This window comes from Melospiza georgiana, chromosome Z (assembly GCF_028018845.1).
Source record: "Melospiza georgiana isolate bMelGeo1 chromosome Z, bMelGeo1.pri, whole genome shotgun sequence".
Taxonomy (NCBI): domain Eukaryota; kingdom Metazoa; phylum Chordata; class Aves; order Passeriformes; family Passerellidae; genus Melospiza; species Melospiza georgiana.
The window spans coordinates 45,569,877-45,590,691 of NC_080465.1; the positions used below are offsets into that span (position 1 = coordinate 45,569,877).

The 20,815-nt window shown below is 39.3% G+C and overlaps 1 protein-coding gene across 1 annotated transcript in view; it reads right to left on the reverse strand.

The window, feature by feature from the left end:
- Positions 1 to 3,757: 3,757 nt before the first annotated feature.
- NLN (neurolysin) overlaps positions 3,758 to 20,815 on the reverse strand; it is a 56,198-nt gene continuing 39,140 nt past the window's right edge. The window contains exons 14-16 of the mRNA XM_058043413.1: positions 5,130 to 5,256; positions 4,539 to 4,754; positions 3,758 to 4,423 (exon numbers count right to left, since the gene is read on the reverse strand). Of these exons, the coding sequence (XP_057899396.1) occupies positions 5,243 to 5,256 (14 nt within the window). The 3' untranslated portion in view covers positions 3,758 to 4,423; positions 4,539 to 4,754; positions 5,130 to 5,242. The remainder of the gene's footprint in view (positions 4,424 to 4,538; positions 4,755 to 5,129; positions 5,257 to 20,815) is intronic.

Here is a 20,815-nt window from a genome sequence, read left to right on the forward strand (position 1 = left end):
CTGATGCCTGTACAGTATTCATTCATGCACCACTTTTAGAAAATGCCTTAAGAAATAGCACTCTTATGCAGTGGCATTATTGCAGATTTAAAAAAGATACAATAGTGGTTTTGGTCCTTCAGCTTCATTAAAAAAGTGAAAGCTCACGATTTCATTAGAAATAATTTCTAATATTTATTTGCTGGAAAAATATGTATCAATGGTTTATTACTTCTCCTAGCTTCAGTTCAAGAAGGACTGCAGCACTAAGGTAGACAGATCACCATTACTTTCATTGCTCCGTCTTTCAACACTGATAAATGTTTTTCTTTCTAAACCATTCTTCTCCTTGATCAACAGCTAAATGGGATTAAATTGTTTCCACCACTGCCTCCACCAATGATACTACACTGAGCCGTGCAGAAAGAAATTGCAGAGGCCACAGAGATCCAGAAAAGGACAATGATGAACACTCAGGATCACCTACTGTAACCATATTACACATGTCACTAATGTATTTTGTAACTTTAGAGGAGAAAAAGACCTTATGGAAGGAATGCACAAAAAATTATCATTCAATAAGCAAACAGCAAATCAAATAAACAGAGCAGTTCAAATATTCAGTTAAAATGGTATGAAGTGGCTGTAAGATTCTTTGTTGAGTTCACGGAACTCTGAGCTCCACTGAAGTTCTGTTCTAAAATACACAGGAGGATGCAAGTCTTGCAAAATTAAGATGGTAAATATATGTTTTTAGGGTTCTCCTTATTTGTAATAATCCTACCCTGTTGCTTGTTAACTTCAGTTGCTAAACAATCTTTGTTGGAAAAACTGCTGGTATATCCATGTGCTAGTAGTTTCAAAAATGTATATTAACTAATTTCAATTTGATAGTTAAAAATAGTATCTTATTGAATTCTTGATGAAATTTGGTCCTGGCATAAGTGTTCAGCTCTAAAAATCTTCCACTTCAAATAACTTTTATTTTTTAAATAACTGAGGTGTTTCTCCCCAGTGTTCATGTGGCATTTTCCAGGCAAAAGAATTTAACAAGTGAAATGATAGTAAAAGAAGAAAGTGACATTAAGGCATGTTTAGGCCAAAACACAATACAGAATTGTCACAAGAGTATGTAGGGTAATTAAAGATTCAGTGTCAACTCCATATAGAACAGTAGTTTGTTAAAGAAAGAAAGAAATTTCATGACAACAGTTTATCCACTCATGCAGAATCAAAGCCTCCCCGTGCAAATAATTCTTTAATGAGCAAAATAAAGTGAGACTTTGAAGGTGTATATGCTATATCATAAAATTTGGCATGAAGACTTGGCTCCGGTAGCAGAATCTGTGTTCTCTTTTCTCTGCAGATTTAGTTTTCAAAACAAAAACACCCTGTAGGGAAAAAAAGAGAAGCTTTTCCAATCCTCAAGTGCAGACACACCTCAGACCCAGAGCACTGTGATGGCAAGAGGAGCCTCTTGACCCCGGATCTGGAGGAAGACAGCTGTGACAGGGCACCCTGTGCAAACACTGTGGTGCAGCAGTGGGAGCAGGGTCCCAGCAGGGCTGACCAGTGCCGCCGCAGTCAGGCCTCCCGCCTTGCAGGGCAGGGAAAGCAGCAGGAATATGCTGCCTGCTCTTGAGCCAGGCTGTAAGGCTTGCACTTTGGCCCTGACGAAGGCGTGGGCTGCAGCACAGCACCCAAGTGACATTTACCCTCCTTGCTGGCCAACAGGCAGTGGCAGAGGCATGAAACAGCTCGAGGGGAAGGCTGATGTCCCGCACCTGCTCTGCTGCAGCCAGACCATGCAATTTCTAAATTGCTGATTTCTAAATCTATAAAATCCGTTCCTGGAGCATGGACGTTCCTAACACGGTCTAGATACTGCATATTTCCGATTTATGGTGGATTTTGTACAAATCATAAACCTCAGAAAAAAATAATGGAATAATGCAATAAAAATGCATATTTAAACAACTAAAAATGGATTTCAGTGGAAAAGTGGAAATTCCTTGCCTTGGGAATATGGTAATACGGGAGTTGGCCTTTTGCCATTGGTACAGCTCTTCTTTCCCCCATTATCATGGCCTGCCTTAGTTTTGCTGGAAATGCAGATAATACTAATAAACTAAATGACAAAGCAATAAAGTCTCATAGAGTTGGGCTAAGATGTATTATTGTTATTTTTGCTGGTTTTGCTGTTGTTGTTGTTGTTATACTGGATAGTACAGATAGTATTTCTCATTGTGATAAATACAGATGGGAGAACAGATCCAGTTCTGCAAGCATGTTAATGGCAGTTTCTCCACTGCTCATATTCCTAACATACAAGCAAACACATCTTTTCTCCTCTCTCTCCTCAAGGCCATGCTAGGCAGTCCCACTAGCTCCTGGGCACAGCCCTCATTGTACTCAAAAATTGGTGTTTGGAGTTGAAATAAAGCACTCTGACACCAGCTTGGGACATTGGAGCCTTTTAAGGGGAACAGTGAAGGGAGACAGGGATAAAGCTCCTTCCATGGTATGTACTAAGTATAAAGCTGACATGGTGAAACTTCGCAACTCCCATCAAATGTTGAGTGCACATCCACCCATGTGACATGGCTGGACATAGCTTTTGTCTCCATATAGGGTACATAAGTAGTCTCTTGATGGGTATATACATCCCCCACACGCACAGCAGGCAACCAGGAGGGCACGATGCTGTGTGATGCTAACAGTGACTATCCACCACGTTCTGCCATGAGGAGAGGAGCAGTCTGGATGTCCTGACACATCTGTCATTGCACTGAAGTGCTGCCATGGTTTGACCAAAGTGTGTGGGAAGGAGGCCCATGGAGGCCAGGCCCTAATATAGTATGATCAAATGGCTTGTGTAGGGAAGGATCTTAAAGATTATCTACCTCCAACTCCCCTGCTGTGGGTAGAGATGCCACCCACTGGATCAGGTTGCTCAAGGCCCCATTCAGCCTGGCCTGTGGGCATCCTCATACCACTCACAGACATGCACAGGATTTATCTGCTTCAATGTTTTTACACCTGCAAGAAAATGGTCACAGAGGGGCACTCTGTTTCTTCATCCTCAGCAGACCTCAAAACACAGAGAGGCTGCAGGTAGCAATATTGTAAAGAGCAAAATTGGTCTATTGGAAAATATGTGAAGAGAGTGGAAGAGAAGAGGTCCACTTCTGCTGCAAGAGAAGCTAGGGAAAGTGTGAGAGATCAGCTGAAGGCACCTTTGGATTTAGAGATTTCTGTGCCAAAGGTATACTTTAAATTTAAGATTTGCCTGTGACTTTTTCCTTCCCTTAGACAATCCATTGCTTTGGTCAGGCTACAGCTATATTGCTTGGGCGTAACACAATTCTTCAAATAAACATATCATAAATGTCATAAAAGAATTTGTAGTAGAAAGGTGGAGAGAAGCCTAAGTACCCAATACCGGAAGTTGCTCTGCAGAACTGTATACACCCAGCACTTAGTACAAACCTAGCCCATAAAAACTCTTTCTTATGGGAGATCCACCTCTTCTGGCTCTCTGTGGCATCTAGAATGTTAGCAGAACTGTTGATCAGGACAAACTGCTGCTTCTAATGCCATTAAGCAGAAGACTTTGGCATGGCAGCAGCAAGTATTTAAGTACAAGGACAACTGCTCTTTCATGGAACAAGTTATTTTTGTTATGAAGGCATTCATAATAGGTCACAGGACCTATTAAAAATCAAAGACATGTCAGTAGCATAACTTTCAAACAGCTTTGTAACTGTATCTGTGTGATCAAGGTGGGACTTTTACACTCTACTAACAGAGTTGCGGGTAGGTTGGTTTTTTCCTTAAGCATAAAATCAAAATGTTTTACAGTTCCAGGAAATTTAATGTAAATAGTTTTGGGTGTTACCAAAATCTCTCTCTCAATCTTGTTTTCAGAGTGAAAGGATAATCTTGTTAATTCGCTAATCTAGGATTTAGAATCTCTGAATTCTATCCCGGTCTGCCATGGACCACGGGTAGCAGGAGTGCAGCAATCCCTCTAGCCTTGGATGGTACACTGCCTAGGAGAGGGAACCTCCCTTATTTAGAATTTGCAGCACTTGGTATGCCATTTTAATACAAATCATAGGTGCTGCAGTGTGGGAGGAACCCGTCACGGTCACTGAGCTGTTGTTGGCGTGTCAATATCTGCTAAGCTGCCGCAGGAAATGTGGCTGGCAGACGCCGCTGGGTCACCCAGCACAGGGCTGCAGCGGTGCTCGGTCTGCAGGGCTCTGGTGGCAGTGACCAGCGGAGCATGACTGGCAGCACAGGGACCAAAACAGCTGAACCTTCTGCTTCAGACATCTGAGCAGCGAGTCCTCCACACTACTGGCCAGCAGCAGAGCTGCCATGCTGCTCCTCTCCTCTCCTTGCTGCTGAAGGCCCCAGGCAAACCACAAACTGCTTAGACCTGGCAGGGGATCAAGAAGAGATAAATCAATTTAAAAGGTAGTTCAGCTTGATAAACCAGATAAGTTTCTACTCTTGCAGACTCGTGACATCTGAGCACTATGGTAACAGCTTACCTGAAGAACAGCATGCGTGTTTTCTTTAGGCATTCAAAACGCCCAGGGTCGGCACAGCTGCTGCGTGGACTTTGGCATGCCACCTGCCTCACAAAAGCTTCCGATGCTGCGCTTCATTGCTCAGGGGTGGTGAAGGGCAGAATATGCTTTATGTTCGGTTGTTTTCTTCCCTGTAAGTCAGCCTCAGGCCTTTGAGAAACATTTTGCCAATTTAGTCTGCCAATAAGAACAGGTGGTTACACAGCTTCCTCCAAAAAGTGCAAAAAGCCACATAGCCAAGGACAGGTGAAGGGAATAAATAAAAGTATATGGGGACAAACTCAAGGTCAGGAGCAGCCCGGGTGAATGGCTTTGTTGTCAGCACAGCACAGCCCAAGGCCTCATTACTGAAGGTACAAATGAAAACAAATCCAAACATGGAAAGCACGATTCAATGGGAAACAGCCTGCAGCATGACTGGAGCGTGATTCTCTCTAATAGAGAGAATTTATAATTTTGTTTCTGCAATGTGGACTTAAACATGAGTGCCAACACATAGAAATGATTCTCCAAAGTACCAGTCTAAGCCATTTGCAAATGGCACAGGTTTACCTTCTCCCACCCTCTCCAGGTTTTTCTCTCCAGTAAAGCACATCCGTATTTGCTGTTCACACAATCCTCTCTGTTCTCCCTCCTTTTTCCCTTCTGTCTCTTCTAGTTATGCTTCACGTGAGTTTTACTGTCAAAGACAAATAGCACTCGGAATGAAGTGGTCCTTATTAGATATTCTGCATGTAAATTTTAAGTATCCAAAAAACCAGATGAACTGTCCTTTTCTTTGACCCAGCCATCTGCGGACTTGCTGTGTTAGATTCTCCATCCTCTGATGCCAGTTGGTACCCTGCTCTGCAGAACACAATTGAAAATGAGCAGAGTATGCTATGGGACATTCAGAACAGCTTTTCTTTCAGTTTTGCAGTATCAGATTGGTTACTTCTGTGTAAACCAATTAGAGTAAACATGCTTTATTCTGCTATTTCATTTGTACACATTTATGGGTATTCTATCCCCAGTTCACCTACTAAATTTCTCTTCAAGGAAAATCAGGATGATAGCCATCTCTCTGCTAGGATGCAAAACAACGTCATATGATCTCATTTAGCCTGCTTGTTTTACAGCTGCAGAGGACTCTTGAGTTTTTTGGGACATGGGACATCAGGCTCCACAGCTGTCTGTTCAGAGGCAGAGGAGATTAGAAAGAATCTGTTTTCCCAGGTTTCTCTTCCTAGAAATTGTCTTTAAAGCACGATGATAGAGAGAAGTGAATGAGATACCTCTTCTGCTTTATTTCAACTCCTATGGAGCTGGAATATTTGTCAGACAGACACATTGCAAATGACAAGGCAATTTGTAGCTAATGTGCAACCACACAGAAAACACAAGAGAAACTTCATGGGCCTTTAACCCCAGGTATAAGGACATCTAAAATAATCATAAGCCAAATGAGGACAAGAGGATGGCACAAGATGTCTCACACTGTTGCCTTTGTGTAAACACTCTATCAGACTCTGATACTCAATAACATGGTTTGTTTGTGTAAGTAGAAGGATTGAAGGAAAACACAGAAACACTAAGGTTCATAGAGTCCAACTGTGAACCCAGCCTCACCATGTCTACCACCCCAATACAGGGACTCATTGTGATTTACTAACCATGACACTTTTCAGTAAAATAACAGCAGCACTATGAATGTCATTGTCAACAATTCTTTTTCCTCCCCCCACTCTCAAGTTTGCTAGCTATGAAAAACCTTTTTTCTAAAAAGCAGCTTTTCCTTTCCTTTTCTTTTCTCTTCCCTTTCCCTTCTTCAGGGAGACCCATTACTTGGAATTTTTTCTTTTGCTAGCACATTAAGGCCCTTGCCAAGTACAGAACAGTATAACTTACAAGTATATATGTCTATGAACTTAAATTAGTCTTTCCTTGCTTGAAATCAGGGAAGATAAAACATGCCCAAATATTAACTCTCATTTACTTCAGGTATGTAAAATTAGAAAACTGATCCTGTGTCATAAAAGCTATGTCAAGGATAAAAGGAAGTAACTAAAACAAATGCAAATATTTAAGGTACTATATTTGGACAAAAATAAATTAAGTGCCCTGATCTTCAAAATGTATGATCAGCCAGTTCCTCCTTAGATATTAAGGCACCATATATTAGTATCTCTGATGTCCCTATTGTTGTTATTTAAGTAAACAGAATAGGTATAATCTCTCTGTAAACAGCAGATTTGCTCAAAAGTGAAATTTAGTATGAATTAAAGAATTAAATAAACTTTATTTAGCTAAAATAAAAAGAAATTTATTAGGTGACATTTTATTTTAAAATTTACCAATACTATTACCAAGAAAAAAGATCTGGCTGTTAATACTTCCAGGATCACTGAAAAGGAATTTGTAGTTCAGAATCTTTAAGTTTCTTATTGAATTATGATGTAATTTAAAACACCTTGTGGAGGAACCTGTCTGTAAAACCAAACACTCTCTCTTGAAGTGAGTTGTTGAAGTGCACTGTTGAAGGTCTTTTGTTGGAGCTGATTTTGAGTTCTGAAGCTCACTGAGGCAAAAATTAAAACACCTTATGATTTTCTCTTGCTCACCGCTCCACTCAGATCAGTTCAGAACTTTCACTCCAGGGCACAGAAATGTCATGCTTGGCTTTGCTGAGCACAGTGAATTGCCAACTACCACAGCCTGGAATCTGTGCTACTTCATAAAGAAAATTTTAATAATTTGCATTTACAACATTCAGAGAAACATCACAATTACACAGTAAAAGCTTAAGTATCTAGGAAGTTCCTGTAGGTCATGGCAGCCTAAGTAAGTTTAATATTGAATGTTAAGTCAGTGATATAAACCATTCTAAATACAGTCCATTTACAATTTCAGACACGCTCAAAGCACTGGTGGGAATGTCGTTCTCAAAATTTGCCTAGTAGACAAGACCCAAGAGTCAGGAAGTGGCAAAGCTGTTGTTCTCAGCCCAGGAGGCTGCATGAAAAAAGACAATTGCTGAGCCAGACAGAATTTCCCCTGAGGACTCTGGCTGCAGACCAGCCTCTGGAAGACCTGCCAGCTCACCTAAGGGTAAAAGCAAAGATTTTAAAAAGCCAATATAGCTCATAAAGAGAGAAACTAAATTTTGGCATAGCTTTTTTTGGTATTTTAAGGTAGGTCTATGGCAAGGAAATATATGGAATCTTAGAACATCTGTATGCACAGTTTGTATAGTCTTTCCAGCCTCAGCCACTGGAGACATAGCCAAGAGCTCTGAGTGCTGCTCAGCTGAATGCTGCTGTACCTGCTACTGTTACCATGGGAATGGACACTGGCAAAAGTAGGATTAGAGCTTTAAAGTAATTACCAATATAATTAGCACTTTCACCTTTTTGGAGATTGCATCCCCAAAAGCTCCCAAATACTGAAATCATCCAATTCAGGCTCATCAATATAACAATTAGTGTCTAAAGAGGCGTCAGTTAACATGATCAGTGTGGGAACGACACACAAAAGGAAGGCATTCTTGGAGCCTGGAAGCAGTGGGTTCCTGTGGCCTTCTTTGCTTATTACTAATAAGGAACTCTGCTTCTTCGCTATGAGTCACTGTTCCAGTTTCATCCTTAATTAATTCAGTGTCAAAAGAAAGGGTACTAAAGTGAAGAGAAACTCCCAGAGATGGGTCAATGAAATTTGCAGAAGAGGGGGAGGGACAGAAATCATTATAGAAACAAAATTTGAGATCATAGGAAGAAAACTTGTGGAGAAATCTAAGCACACTGTTTCTTATTACACTGCAACTGCCTGAATGAAATACCTAGACAAAATAAAGCTCGTCAGAGCAGTGCTACCCAGTCCCTATGTATGAATCTTTTATCCAGACAGTGAGTGCATCAGTTAGTACACTGTGATCTGCAATGATTTCTACAAAATGGCAAAAGCCTTCAAAGGTCTCTCAGTGTTTCCAGAAACATTTTTAACTATGGAGGGTCAGAAGGGAATTTTGGAATTTGGTACAATTTTAGGCTTCTTCACTTCTTCCACAATAGCCTGCTTGTATTCAGGTTGAATACAGAACTCACCTTCAGTGACCAGTGAAGTGACTCCTTGCATAATTATCACTGCTTCTAAAAACATTAACATTTGGCTGGGTACAGCCTGAAAAGTTTTGGCTGTGGTTATTTAGCAGAAAAAGACACACTTTCAGAAGGAACTGATGAACACCCTGAAGAAAGCTAGGGAAAGATAGTAAGAACAATTATGTAGATTTACTGACTTACTAGTGCATATTGAAAATCTCAAAACACATATTTGTTATTTAAAAAAAAAAAAAGAAAAAAGTACTAATTACCTCTGTTCATCCCATACTGTTCTTCCAGGCTGCCTTTGGGTAGGGCTAGGCAGCAGAGCCAAGCTCCAGGCAGAACCTGTGAAATGAAGCTGTGTCCCTGGGGAGGTCTTTTGTGCAAGTCCTACTTGTTAGTGCGTTCATACCCCCCAGTCTGTTCCCTTTGAGTGTCTTGTTACTCAGACATTATCACACAGTCTGGTCACTACACAGCAGAGCAAATAAAGTGTCTTTGTCCCTCCTTTCCCCCATCAGTGATGTAAGGTAGCACAGTGAACTTTCACTTTGTTAATATAGGGGAGTACAGGGTGGCGGGGGGAGTGTGTTGCTTTAAGCTGTGCGTTGTACAGCTGTTTCTCAGGCATCTGGATTTTCAGGACCTTTTAACATGTCAAGTAATTTTCTTCTACTTATTCAGGGCAGGAATTTTTTGTAAAGACACTGAGATCCAAAGTTGCTGTTATTCTTCAACAAAATGCCACTGAGACAAAAGATTCTACCATCCAGATGCATTTGTCATAGTCCATCTCCCTGCCTACTGCTGTTAAATGCTTTCAAATGAGTGTGAAGTTGAGCCAAGTTCTTCCACTAAGGGCAAAACATTGCTGTGGGTGGAACCCTTCTCTGCTTTCCCCATAACTACATAGACCTAACTGGCTGGACAGCTTCCTTACAATAGAGCACCCTTGAGACATTTGTGCATGTGAAAGACACACATTTTATCATGGCTCATTTCAGAGAAGACTGAGGCTTTTTCCCAGAAAGAGAGGTAGGTAGAGGCAAGAGTGGTGAAGATCACCTATGTGGAGGGAACTGTCATGCCATGTGACTGTGTGTCAGGAGGTGCTGTGGCTTCTAGGCACTGAGTTTTGCTCCAACACACAGTTTGGAGATTTTCCAAAATCATGTTGTCTGCTCCAGACACTCCAAGATGCTTCCAAAATTCCTAGGCTCCCCAGCTGCTACCCAGAGCCCTCCCAAATAGCTCTCATTCCCCAGAAAAACAAAGCAGCCAAAGCCCTCAGTAACAGCTTTACTTTCTTCACAGTCTACTGCCAGATTTCTTCACTAACTAGCTTTAAAAAGTTAAATAGATAGAGAAAACCCACTGATACTTGCATTAGTCAAGTAACTGTCTTTAGCTGTAAGAGGGTCACAGCTGATACAACCATAGTGCATTTTGTCGGCCAGCACAGTTACACCAGACCGAGTTTCAAGGCAAATATGCAAAGTGAGGAGGTGCTATAATTAAGGTACATAAGGTTAGGAGGTGCATAATTATGTTCAACCATAATTACACCATTGGTGACTGTTCTTTATGATACAGTCTTCAATTACATGACCACCTCCTTTCTTTTCCCTATTGGATTTGTGCCTGTGTCAGGACTGTCAACATGGCACAGTGCTGCAGGACTGCCCAAACTGCTATTAAACATTCCATTTAACACACTGGGAAGTGCAGTAGTATTTGCATTGCATTCTGTTCAGGACACACTACCTTCTTTTGTGATAGAGATGTTTGAGGCATAGGAAGTCTGAGCTCACAGATTAAAATGTTCTCATCTGGATTTGAAAAAAATCCAGATTTGCATGTCTGTTGCATATTATTAAAGCCTGTATTTATACATAACTTCTGATATGCAGCATCTTTATGAGCTGTTTTCTTAACTATAGGATAAGAAGCTACTTAACAGGACTGAATTTTTTCACACAAAAGGCATTATCCAGCCTCAGTTTCTGTAGTAAAATTATTACTGACTAAAATGGGTGTGGGGTCATGCCTCTGGCACCTGCCTCACTCCGAACAAAGCATTCAGCCAAACCAACAGGAAAAACTGCAAGGGTAATTTCTCAAATCACAGCACCAATACATGCACATAGTGTGACAGACTGAAAGGGTATTACTATTGCTTACACTGAAAGAGTGAGCTGGCTCTTCAGATATATCTGGGACATCTTTGTGCATTCACTCTGAAAAGCAGAGCACAGCACTCATCTTTTACAGGCACTCACATGTCAGTATCATGAAGAAATATTTATACCGTGAACAGCTAACAGCAATCTTTCATAATTGCTTATTAGCATTTCCATATTTCTGAAGCATGGTAGAATCATAGTTTCAGTGATACTTTGTAATGCAATGGCAAAACAGAAGTATAACTATTCATAATTTTAGCATCTCTGTCTGAAATAAATTATCTATATAGCAACTATATTGGTGGTACTAAAACACAGTCCCAAGTGACAGGCTAACCATAGGTCTCCTTATAACATAAAACTAGACAACTAAGTCATGGAGCTTGCTCTAGAATAAAAGTGTGCTTGAAATTTAATGATTACATGCATCAAGTAAAGCATACAAAGACTTATTTTGCTTTAATTAACAGTGTAACTATCTATCCTATGAAATAGGAAGAACTCAGAAGGAATTAAAAATATGCATCTATCAAATAAATATGTAAAAGAGGAACAAACTTACTAAGGGAGTCCAAAAAAGAAAAAAAACCCCCATATTTCAGAATTATTTTATTTCTATTTGCTGTGATCAACCTGGAAAACCATTCTACAAAACAACTCAAGTGAGGCTACTTGCTTTCCTCCAGCTGAGCACTTGGCATGGCATTCTTGGCACCACAAATTCCATCAATAAATCTCAGTAAGATTTTTGGCAGCAGGAACAGAACTATTTCTACCTTTCTTTTATCACACTGGACAACCCAGAGCTGTTATAGCTCAGTGTCCCTGGAAAAACTGGAGAAGGTTTTTTGATGTATTACATTACACTAGGTTAAATAAGATTAAAGATCTTATTATATTATCTGGAAACAAAACAAGTGTTTCAATCAAGTTGTATTCCCTTCCCCCATCATCGCAGAGCAATAAATATTTTAAATTTCAATCTGTTCGTTACATCCTGTTTATAAACACACAGTTCTCTTACCAATATCTCATTTACTCTAGTTTATTCTCTTGGTGATATTTTTTCATGTTTCCCCTTTCAAAAGTTAAAATATCATGATGCCAGATTTCATTATCAAGGAAGAATTAATGCTGAAGTTGAAGATTACAGTCACCTTATTTACACCTACAATTACTACCCACACAAGTGTCATCTTGCTTTTAGTTTCAACACATCTTCCAATGAAGCATACACACGCTGTCATTTGGCAAGTTACTCTCCTGCCCTTTGCTCCTTTCTTAGTCAGTGACATCTACATTTGCATGTCAGCCTGACATCCTTTTATCCACATCTCCAAGTGTTAGGCACAGAGAAGCAGCCACATGGATATCTAGCCCATTCCACTTGCATCAGCAGCCTTGTCAGTAGTTCTCACCAGTAACTGACAATTCTGGCTTTGATGCCAATCTTTGAATACGCCATTGTTTAAATAACCACCTTGCTTTTCTCTTACAACTCTTCCCACAGTATGAGATTTCAGGTCTAAATGAGAACACAGAGTGGGCACAACACATATTGATTAAATAATAGGATGGCTGAAATAAATATATCCCTTATATGTGGATATTTTCTCTTTTTAAAGTTATACAAGAAGTTACTGTAGGAGACATTTAAATATTTGGTGAATGTCAGAGTTCACTTATTCTGTTAATGCAAGCTGACCAGACACTTAACAAAGCTCCACTGGCCTTTAACAGACCTGTATCAGCGGATCCCTGCTAAAAATTAATTTCCATCTAAAAGCCATCTGAAAACACATCTTAGGCATGATAGAGTAAAACTGAACTCTAAATCTGACAATTCTGTAAGAAAATACGTTCCTTTTATGTAAAGGAATATGTTTGTAAGAATATCAATTAAAAAAAATTCTACATTAATATTTCAGTCAAGTCTTAAGGAGAGACTGCAATGAAATTACATAGACATCTGATGAAATAAATGTTGAAGGAAAAAAACCCATGCTATTGAAGTCCAAAGCTCTAATTAAAAATATTAAAACATTTTAACACACATCAAGTTTTGATAAATGGTTCCAAGAACCTCTTATCTACTTTTATGAACTCTCATATTTAAAAGTTACTTTCTACATACAAACTATAGTTTCTGCAATTTAGGTTGTCCAAAAATTCCTATCATAATAACCTGTTGCAATTTCTTTTAAATTTGCCAAACTGTAACAGTTTAAGCTGAAGCTCTCCATGCTGTATATATTCCCCAAGCTGATTTTGGTGTGGAAAATTTCAGCTGAATTATTTTGCTTGGCTCTGAAAACAAAGCAAAGTATTATCAATATTATTTAAATTAATAAAGAATTCTGATATGCATGCATTAGAGTAAGACTGAAACACAGATGAGAAAAATTTTGTTTTGAAATGTCCTTTTAGCTGTTCTCATAAAGATTTATTTACCCTGATCATGGAGCTCTAAGAACATGCAGTTTGATGAAAAACTTGCTGCAGGTATATAGCTGAAAATCTCTGAAATCCCCCTGAAATGCTTGAACCTCCCACAGCTTAGGGTAGGCTCAATTGCAAAAAAGCATTTTATCCTAAGCAAGAGTTCCCTTCAGGCCACAACCACAGACCTGAAGTTGGGCAGCCTATAATAACAGTGGCTAACCTGCTCAGGCTACAGTAAAATAAACCAGAACTGTGGAAGTGCAGCTTGTCCCTCTTGTGCCTTCAGTGGTGAATTTCCTGGCAGCAATAATGAGGGAGCTCTCTGTAATTACTGCAGAAGGAACAATCTGCAAGGGAACCAACAGAATGATTCTTCTAGATCTTAAACCTAAACCACAAACTATAGATTGTGAGATACAGCAAGCTGATGCACATAAATCTATGCTGCAGAAAAGATTATCTAGATAAGATCCCATTATTTCCTTTAGTGGAAATAAAGTCCCAGTGGACTGTGCATATATAATTAAAACCAAAACGTACTTTGCACTCTTTGTTTCCTAGTGTAGGTTAATAATTGAGTCCTTTTGAAATATATTTAAAACAGATAATATTTCTCTCAGTGTCAGGGACTTCTTTCCTTTTTCCCCCAAGACTAGAGAGACAATCTAGTCCCTCACTGGCAACTACAACAGCACCAGCACCTAAGATCAGTGAAACTAATGGCATTACTGACTGAAATGCTCAGCACAGAGGGCCACAACTGTCTTCACCCAAATTCATCACCTCCTTTGTTATAAGAGAATTCAGTGCCAAAAGCAATGAATTAGAAAAGAATTATAATTTGTTTTCATTTTATCTTTAATCATCAGAGCATTTGCTCAAGCAGAGATGGACTTGAACACATTGGTGTGTGTGTTGAGAAAGCATGCAAAATAATTATTTTCACCGTAATTCCTTTTGTGCATTTTGTCATCGAAATTACACGGGTCAGCAAAAACCCCCTTGAATATTGTTGCTTTTTGCCATATGAAAATTGCTCTGGTATTTTATATGCCTCTTTGTATGACAGATATGAGATACTGACCCTTAATTTTACACTTTTGTACATATAAAAAAATGTATTCATATTAGTGGTTTTTGGTGAAGAGTTATAGCTATAAAGTTCTTCCAGGGAACAGAAATTTTATCATCATCTTACTGATCTCTCCCTATTCATATTCAAATCTTTTGTAATCATTTCAAGAATCTTCTGTTTCTCTGGCTGAACATTATTCCTTTTTCCCCCCCAAAATGAAATTATTTATGACACATAAATATTGGTTTCTAAACCAAGGGGAGATGATATAATCTGCAGTAACTCCAGCACAGGGAAATAGGAATCTATGTTTACATTTTCAATCTAAGACTGCTTAATAGTTGCCAAAATACTCACCTTCTCTAGGTCTCACTTTTTTATATGTAGAGGGAGATATTCTTATCCTTGTTAACCTGAAATTTTATATCTGTTATTCTGTAAAATGCTTTAAACAAAAAATGATCAGTGAGAGGAGGACAAAAATTTTTAGCTGTTAGGCAGGTTACCACAGTACCATAGAGTTTTCAGCTCGTTCAACAATGGCTCTCATTGAGCTCAATAGTTCCTGAAAAACTAACTTAAATAACTAAAGAATTAAAAATAACTAACCCTGAGCTCTGTATTTTAATATGTAAAGTTATAGCTATAAAATGCTCTTAATAAACACAGATTACACATATAGGAGTTATACTTCGTGCTTGGGGAAAAATCAAGTGGTTGTTTGGATTCACTCCTTCCTTTTCTGTCAGCGGAATAAAAGAAGCATTTACAAACATAAAACATTTCAAGGTGAAAGTAGCTGCAAGAAAGCACAGAGGGTTCACATAGTTGAAATTGCACAAGGCATAACCAGGACACAAGAGAAGAGGGGAGGGACTTGTAACCTTCATGCTGAACCCATATTTGCAATATAGGGTGGCTAAGTCTCTCTAATGACAATCTGATTAAAAGTGAGCAGAGAAATGTTATAATGCATTGAAGATATATCCAAAAGTAGGTATTATTCCAAGATGTGCTGCTGTTTATACAGAGTTACTGGTTTTTAAGTGACCTAAAGAAAGTTTTCAAACACTTTCAGACCTGCTTCAGAAATCACTAGCCTGAACTCACGTTATCATCCAATTATTGAATAAACTGTGTAACAGCCAAATCTAATTAAATATCAAAAAGAAAATTATATTCTCTTGTACTTTCTTTAAAACTAAGGTCATTCTTCTTCATTAAGTATGTGAAAGAAAATTAAGTATCTTATTTTCTAAGATAATGTTTTGTTTTTTAATTTTATGACATACAGCAATATTGCATAAATAATTTTTTGTTTTATAAAACAAATGGAATTACTTCCTTAGCCAAAATCTCTCCTCTGAGGACAGCTAGCACATATCAGAAGACAAAAAGCCAATATAAAATGCCTCAAAATTAGGTAACATCATACAAGTTAGCTGCTAAGCTATGGGATAAAATTCTTAGTGAGATTCAGCGGTGGGAATGATAGAGAGATTTATTCTCTTGCATCTGAAGTTTTGCTTCTGAAATTTCCAATGCTGCTGATGCCTGAATTAATCTTTTATTTTTATGTTGAATTCTATGTTCCTAATATAGTGCTTCTGCACAAACTAAAAGTTCTTTTTAATGAAGTCAGCAGTATTTTTATACTTCCGATGCCACTTTCTATTTTAACTAAAGTTGCACAGGGAAATCATATCAGCAACTGAAACAACTTTCTTATCCTGAGTAAGTAATCTAGAGAAGCATCATTTTTGTTACAGTTGTAACAACTGTACTAGCAACACTAGTATAGCAACAGTAATATAAATTTTTCAATAATAATTTTATTATTGCAGGAATTTTGTTGATAACTAAACACATCCTACTCTAACATACATATTGGGGATTTATTTGGAAAAGCATTCTACACTGGTCTAAGGAATCACACCTGTGCAACTTCCTAAGCAATGTGCTGAGTTTGAGAACGGAGCTCAAATAAATGAAATACATGAATCAGGCAAGCAGAATTTCTACTCTCTGAGGTTTCTCCAGCCCAGAAAGCAGTCAAAGCAGCTTGATTTGTCTCTTTTCTTCTTTTTGTTTTGAGACAGTTGCAGTCTCTGCTTCAGGTTTGGAATGTCAAAAGCAAAAAAACCTGAAAACACAAATCTACCCTGTCACCTACTCCAAATCAAGAAGAAATGGCACCTCTTCTGCTACAGAAACAATCCATGTCTTGGATCCTTATCAGTTATTTCAAGATATTCAAGAATCATAGAATACCAGACTGGAAGGGGGACACCGAGGATCACCTGGTCCAACATTTTTTTGCAAAAACGTGATCTAGACAAGACGACTCAGCACTGTGGCCAGCTGGATCTTAAAAGCATGCAAAGTTGCAGAATCCACACTTCCCTGAGGAGATATTCCAACTGCCAATTGTTATAATTGACAAAAATTTTCCTGTTTTGTCCAATTGGAATGTCTCCAGGAGTAACTTCTACCCATTCCCCCTCCTCCTTCCCATGTGATTCCTTATAAACCTCCATCTTCTCTGTAGCCACTGTTTAAACACTGGAATGTAGGATCCCTCAAGGCCCTCAAGGCTAAACAAACCCAGTTCCCTCAGCCATTCCTCACGTGCCAGGCTCCCCAGCCCTGTCATTGCTTTTGTGGGGCCTCTCCAACCTATCCACATCCACCAAGAGCCAATACTGGGCACAGAATTGCAGGTGTGGCCTGACAAGCACTGTGTGGGGTGGGATAAGGACTTCATCTCTGCTGGTGAGGCCCTTGTTGGAGCCACCCAGGATCTGCTCCCTTTCTGTGCTGCAGGAACACACCGGGCACTCAGATGGAGCTGAGGCCACCAGGAGCGCCAGGCTCCTTCCCACAGAGCTGCTCCCAAGCTGGGGAGATCCCTGTCTGTGCTGCACTCCTGGACTAAGGTTTTGCTTTTCCAGGTGCAAAACTTGTCCTCACTGGGCTTCACAATGTTCTCATCAGCCCACTCACTGTTCCAGCTAATCCAGGTCCTTCTGCAGATCTCTTCACAAGCATCTGCTTCCTCAACCAGTATATTATTACTGGAAAACTGCACCAGTGCACCATCACTACACTTGATCCCATCTTCTCGATCACTCTGAAAAATAAACAGTGCTGGGCCCTGTATCAATCCCTGGGAACACCCCTTGAGCCAGGCTGTCAGTTTGGAGAGAAGTGATTGACCACTGCCCTGGGTCAGCCAGGTCCCCACCCACCCTAGGGACCCCTTGTCCAGGCCATAACACAACAGCTTCTGCAGAAGGAGGCTGTGGGAAGCACTACTGAGAGCCTTGGAGAAATCCAGACAAGCAGTGTCCACCACTCACCCAACAGCAAATAAAGTTACTGTGTCATAGAAGGCAACCGGGGTTTTTAAGCACAATTTGCCTTTGGGGAATCCGTGCTGGCTCCCCCCAGTCATGTTCTTCACCTGACATGTGATAGACCCCAGAAGGATTCATTCCTTAACCTTCCCAGGGGCTGAAGTAAAAGGGATGTCTCCATATTTTCCTGGATCCTCCTTTAAGCTCTTCTTGCAGGTGGGGATGACATGAGCCTTCTCCCAGTCTCCTGCAACATTCCTTGATCTACACGACTTCCCAGAGATTATGGATAGTGGCCTCACAATGACATGATCCAGCTGCCTTGACCCCTTGTGGGGATATCATCACAGCCCCTCGAGTCATATGGGTCAAGCTCCAGCAACAGCTCACACAGCAACTCTGCCTTCACTGACAGCAGATCTGTGTTTGCATCAGCCTGGGTTTTTGTTCCCGACACCTGGGGCCCAGCAGTGCTGGTAAGCACAGAAGCAAAGAAACTGTTGAGAACCTCTACCTTTTCCGAGCTGTTAGTGACTGACTGGTCTTTTCTGTTAAATAGCAGACCAGTATTTTTTTCTGTTTCTGCTTGCTGTTTATGTTTTTTCTGTTTCTTCCTTGCTTAACTGAAGAAGGCTTGCTTCTGCCATTTAAACCAAACCACTGCACACCCTGACAATGCCCTTGTAGTTCTCAGTTCTCAGTTCTCTTAATTTACCCATTAAGAAGATAATATATGATTAGCAAACATAACTTCTACCATTCCAGCCAGGGCACTTGTTACAATTTGAGAATTTACAATGCTCAGGCTTTAGACATGCTTTTAAAAGAACTCAGGTAGGATCTTCCACTTGAAACTGAATTTTCTGCCTTGAAATCTATAATGGCTTCATAGGATATTTCCTTCTGTCCAGGAGAAAGTCCTTGAGAGACAGTTATGTGATTGAACTAACTGGGTTTTTCCCTGCAATGAAAACCTCTTTTCCTGCAAACCTAGATAAGCCTTGAAATGCATTAGCCAGTTCTCTGTATTTTCTCAGTGATGACCATTAGTTTTCTGTAAAAACTTAAGGTGGGGTTTGGTTGTTTTTTATCTTTTTTTCTTTACACATCATACCTCTCATAAGGGGTCCTGAATTTCCTTTTCACACATCTTTGGGGGAACAACCACTTTTCTAACATATAATTTTTTTACCACATCAAGCTTACCCTTGTACACTAAATTTATGTTACCTTAAATTTTCTCCGAAAAGACCTGATTAACTGCATTCCAACCCAGATATCATGTTATCTTTCTATTCAGACTAAACTGAATCTATCTATTTCTATCTAACTTCTCTTATCTTCAAGGCATACAGGTTTCTGGGTACAGCTCTACTGAGAGCTCACCACACTGGATCCCTGATGGCATGAGAGAAGGGCTAACTTGTGATGTAAGCAATTTGTATAAGAAGCAAACCCAATGTGATTCCTAAGGAATAAGAGAGAAAGGAAAAGCCAGCCATGTCAAACTTAATCCACGCTTTTACCAACGACTGAAGTGGTTAAGTTCTAAAAAGCCATTCTGGGCCAAAAGGTCCGTCTTCAGGTTAAGGGGTACTGCTGCATGTCTCCAGCAGAGCAAAGTGCATGGAGAAAACAAAAAGAAAAAAGATGCTGATTTGCCAGTAAGTGTGATTATCTTCAGAGGTGGCTTTTTTCTGTGCCAATTCACACCTCTTGAATCTTTCCCTTGTGCATTAAGTTCCATTAGAAATGGTGAACAGGCCTATGGTTGGGCTTATGCAGGTTTTATCATCCTTGTTGTAGAAACAGATAAGACATAAACATACTTTGGCAAAAACACATTCATAATGTGAACATGTATACAGACAGCTTACCTATAACATCCCTCAACTTCTGATGTTTTTTCTTATCTGTAGAGAATGTGAACATTTTTGTATAAAAATAAAATTTAAATATAAGAGAAAAATGCTATTAATGCTATTAAGTTTAATCACACTATATTAATTCATATTTTACACATAGCTGATTTAAGCCCTGTTGTCTCTATGGGTCTTAATACTGAATTTTCAATAGGATGAAAGTCTTACTTCTTGACTAAGCTTAAAATACAAACCCACACTTTAAAAAATTTACCAAGGAATACAAATGTATTCCTCTCAGTGCATGCTCTTAAAACACAGTATGTGCTTTGAGACATTTCTCATTAATGCTTTAGGCCAAATCTCTTTCATGTTTATTTAATAAAGTAGTTGCAAAAAACTTTTGTGACTAACAATACTTGTAACATGTTATACATTATGTGGCTGTAAAATCTGACTAGATTTCTAATCTTTGGTCAGATTTTGGTAATAATTTATCTTGAATATTGGACCATGAGTGGTTTTTAACAAATAAAGACTTTAATAAAGGGAGAAACAGAAATTGCTCTGTTATTTGTATTTCTTTGTATTTTTAAGTGCTTCTCCCAAACTTAAAGTATACATCTCAGATAATGTGTTGACTAAATTCCCAAGGACAGCGACACTTCAGTGGAGAGGTAAGAGAGAGGATATGTTTTGGGCCTGACAGCTGGAGCAATCAGAAGATATCAGCTCTGCAAAAAAGAAGTCATCTTAAAAGTCAGCCTAACTGAAATCTGGAAGTTCAAGGGGGACAACACAATGAAGAAATCTAACTTTGGCTACCCAAAAATCCTACTTGTAACAACAACTTTGGAGCACAACTCAGTTTCTGCCTTCTACAGAGAAAAATATGGCCTTCTTCAACATGAAATCAAAGGATGAGTTTATCTTCTGTCATGCAGAAAAGCATCTGTCTGCTAATTTTTCTTGTAAAAGTCTGGATAGCCCACAATCATGCAGCTAAAGAAAGCTATTTCAGGTTAAAATGTTTGCTTAATTTAAAAGTACTTTTTCCACTTGCTTTTACTTTCCACTAGTGGTTTGGAAGGCAGTTAAGTCTGACATTGAATTACCTTGGGTAGTTTTACACTTCTTCCCTGCAAAAGCATGCAACAATTGTTTTTGCTAATATATGGTTTATGGAATTGTAACATTTTAAAAGGAAAAATGAAATCAATCTGATATGTATATTACAAGCC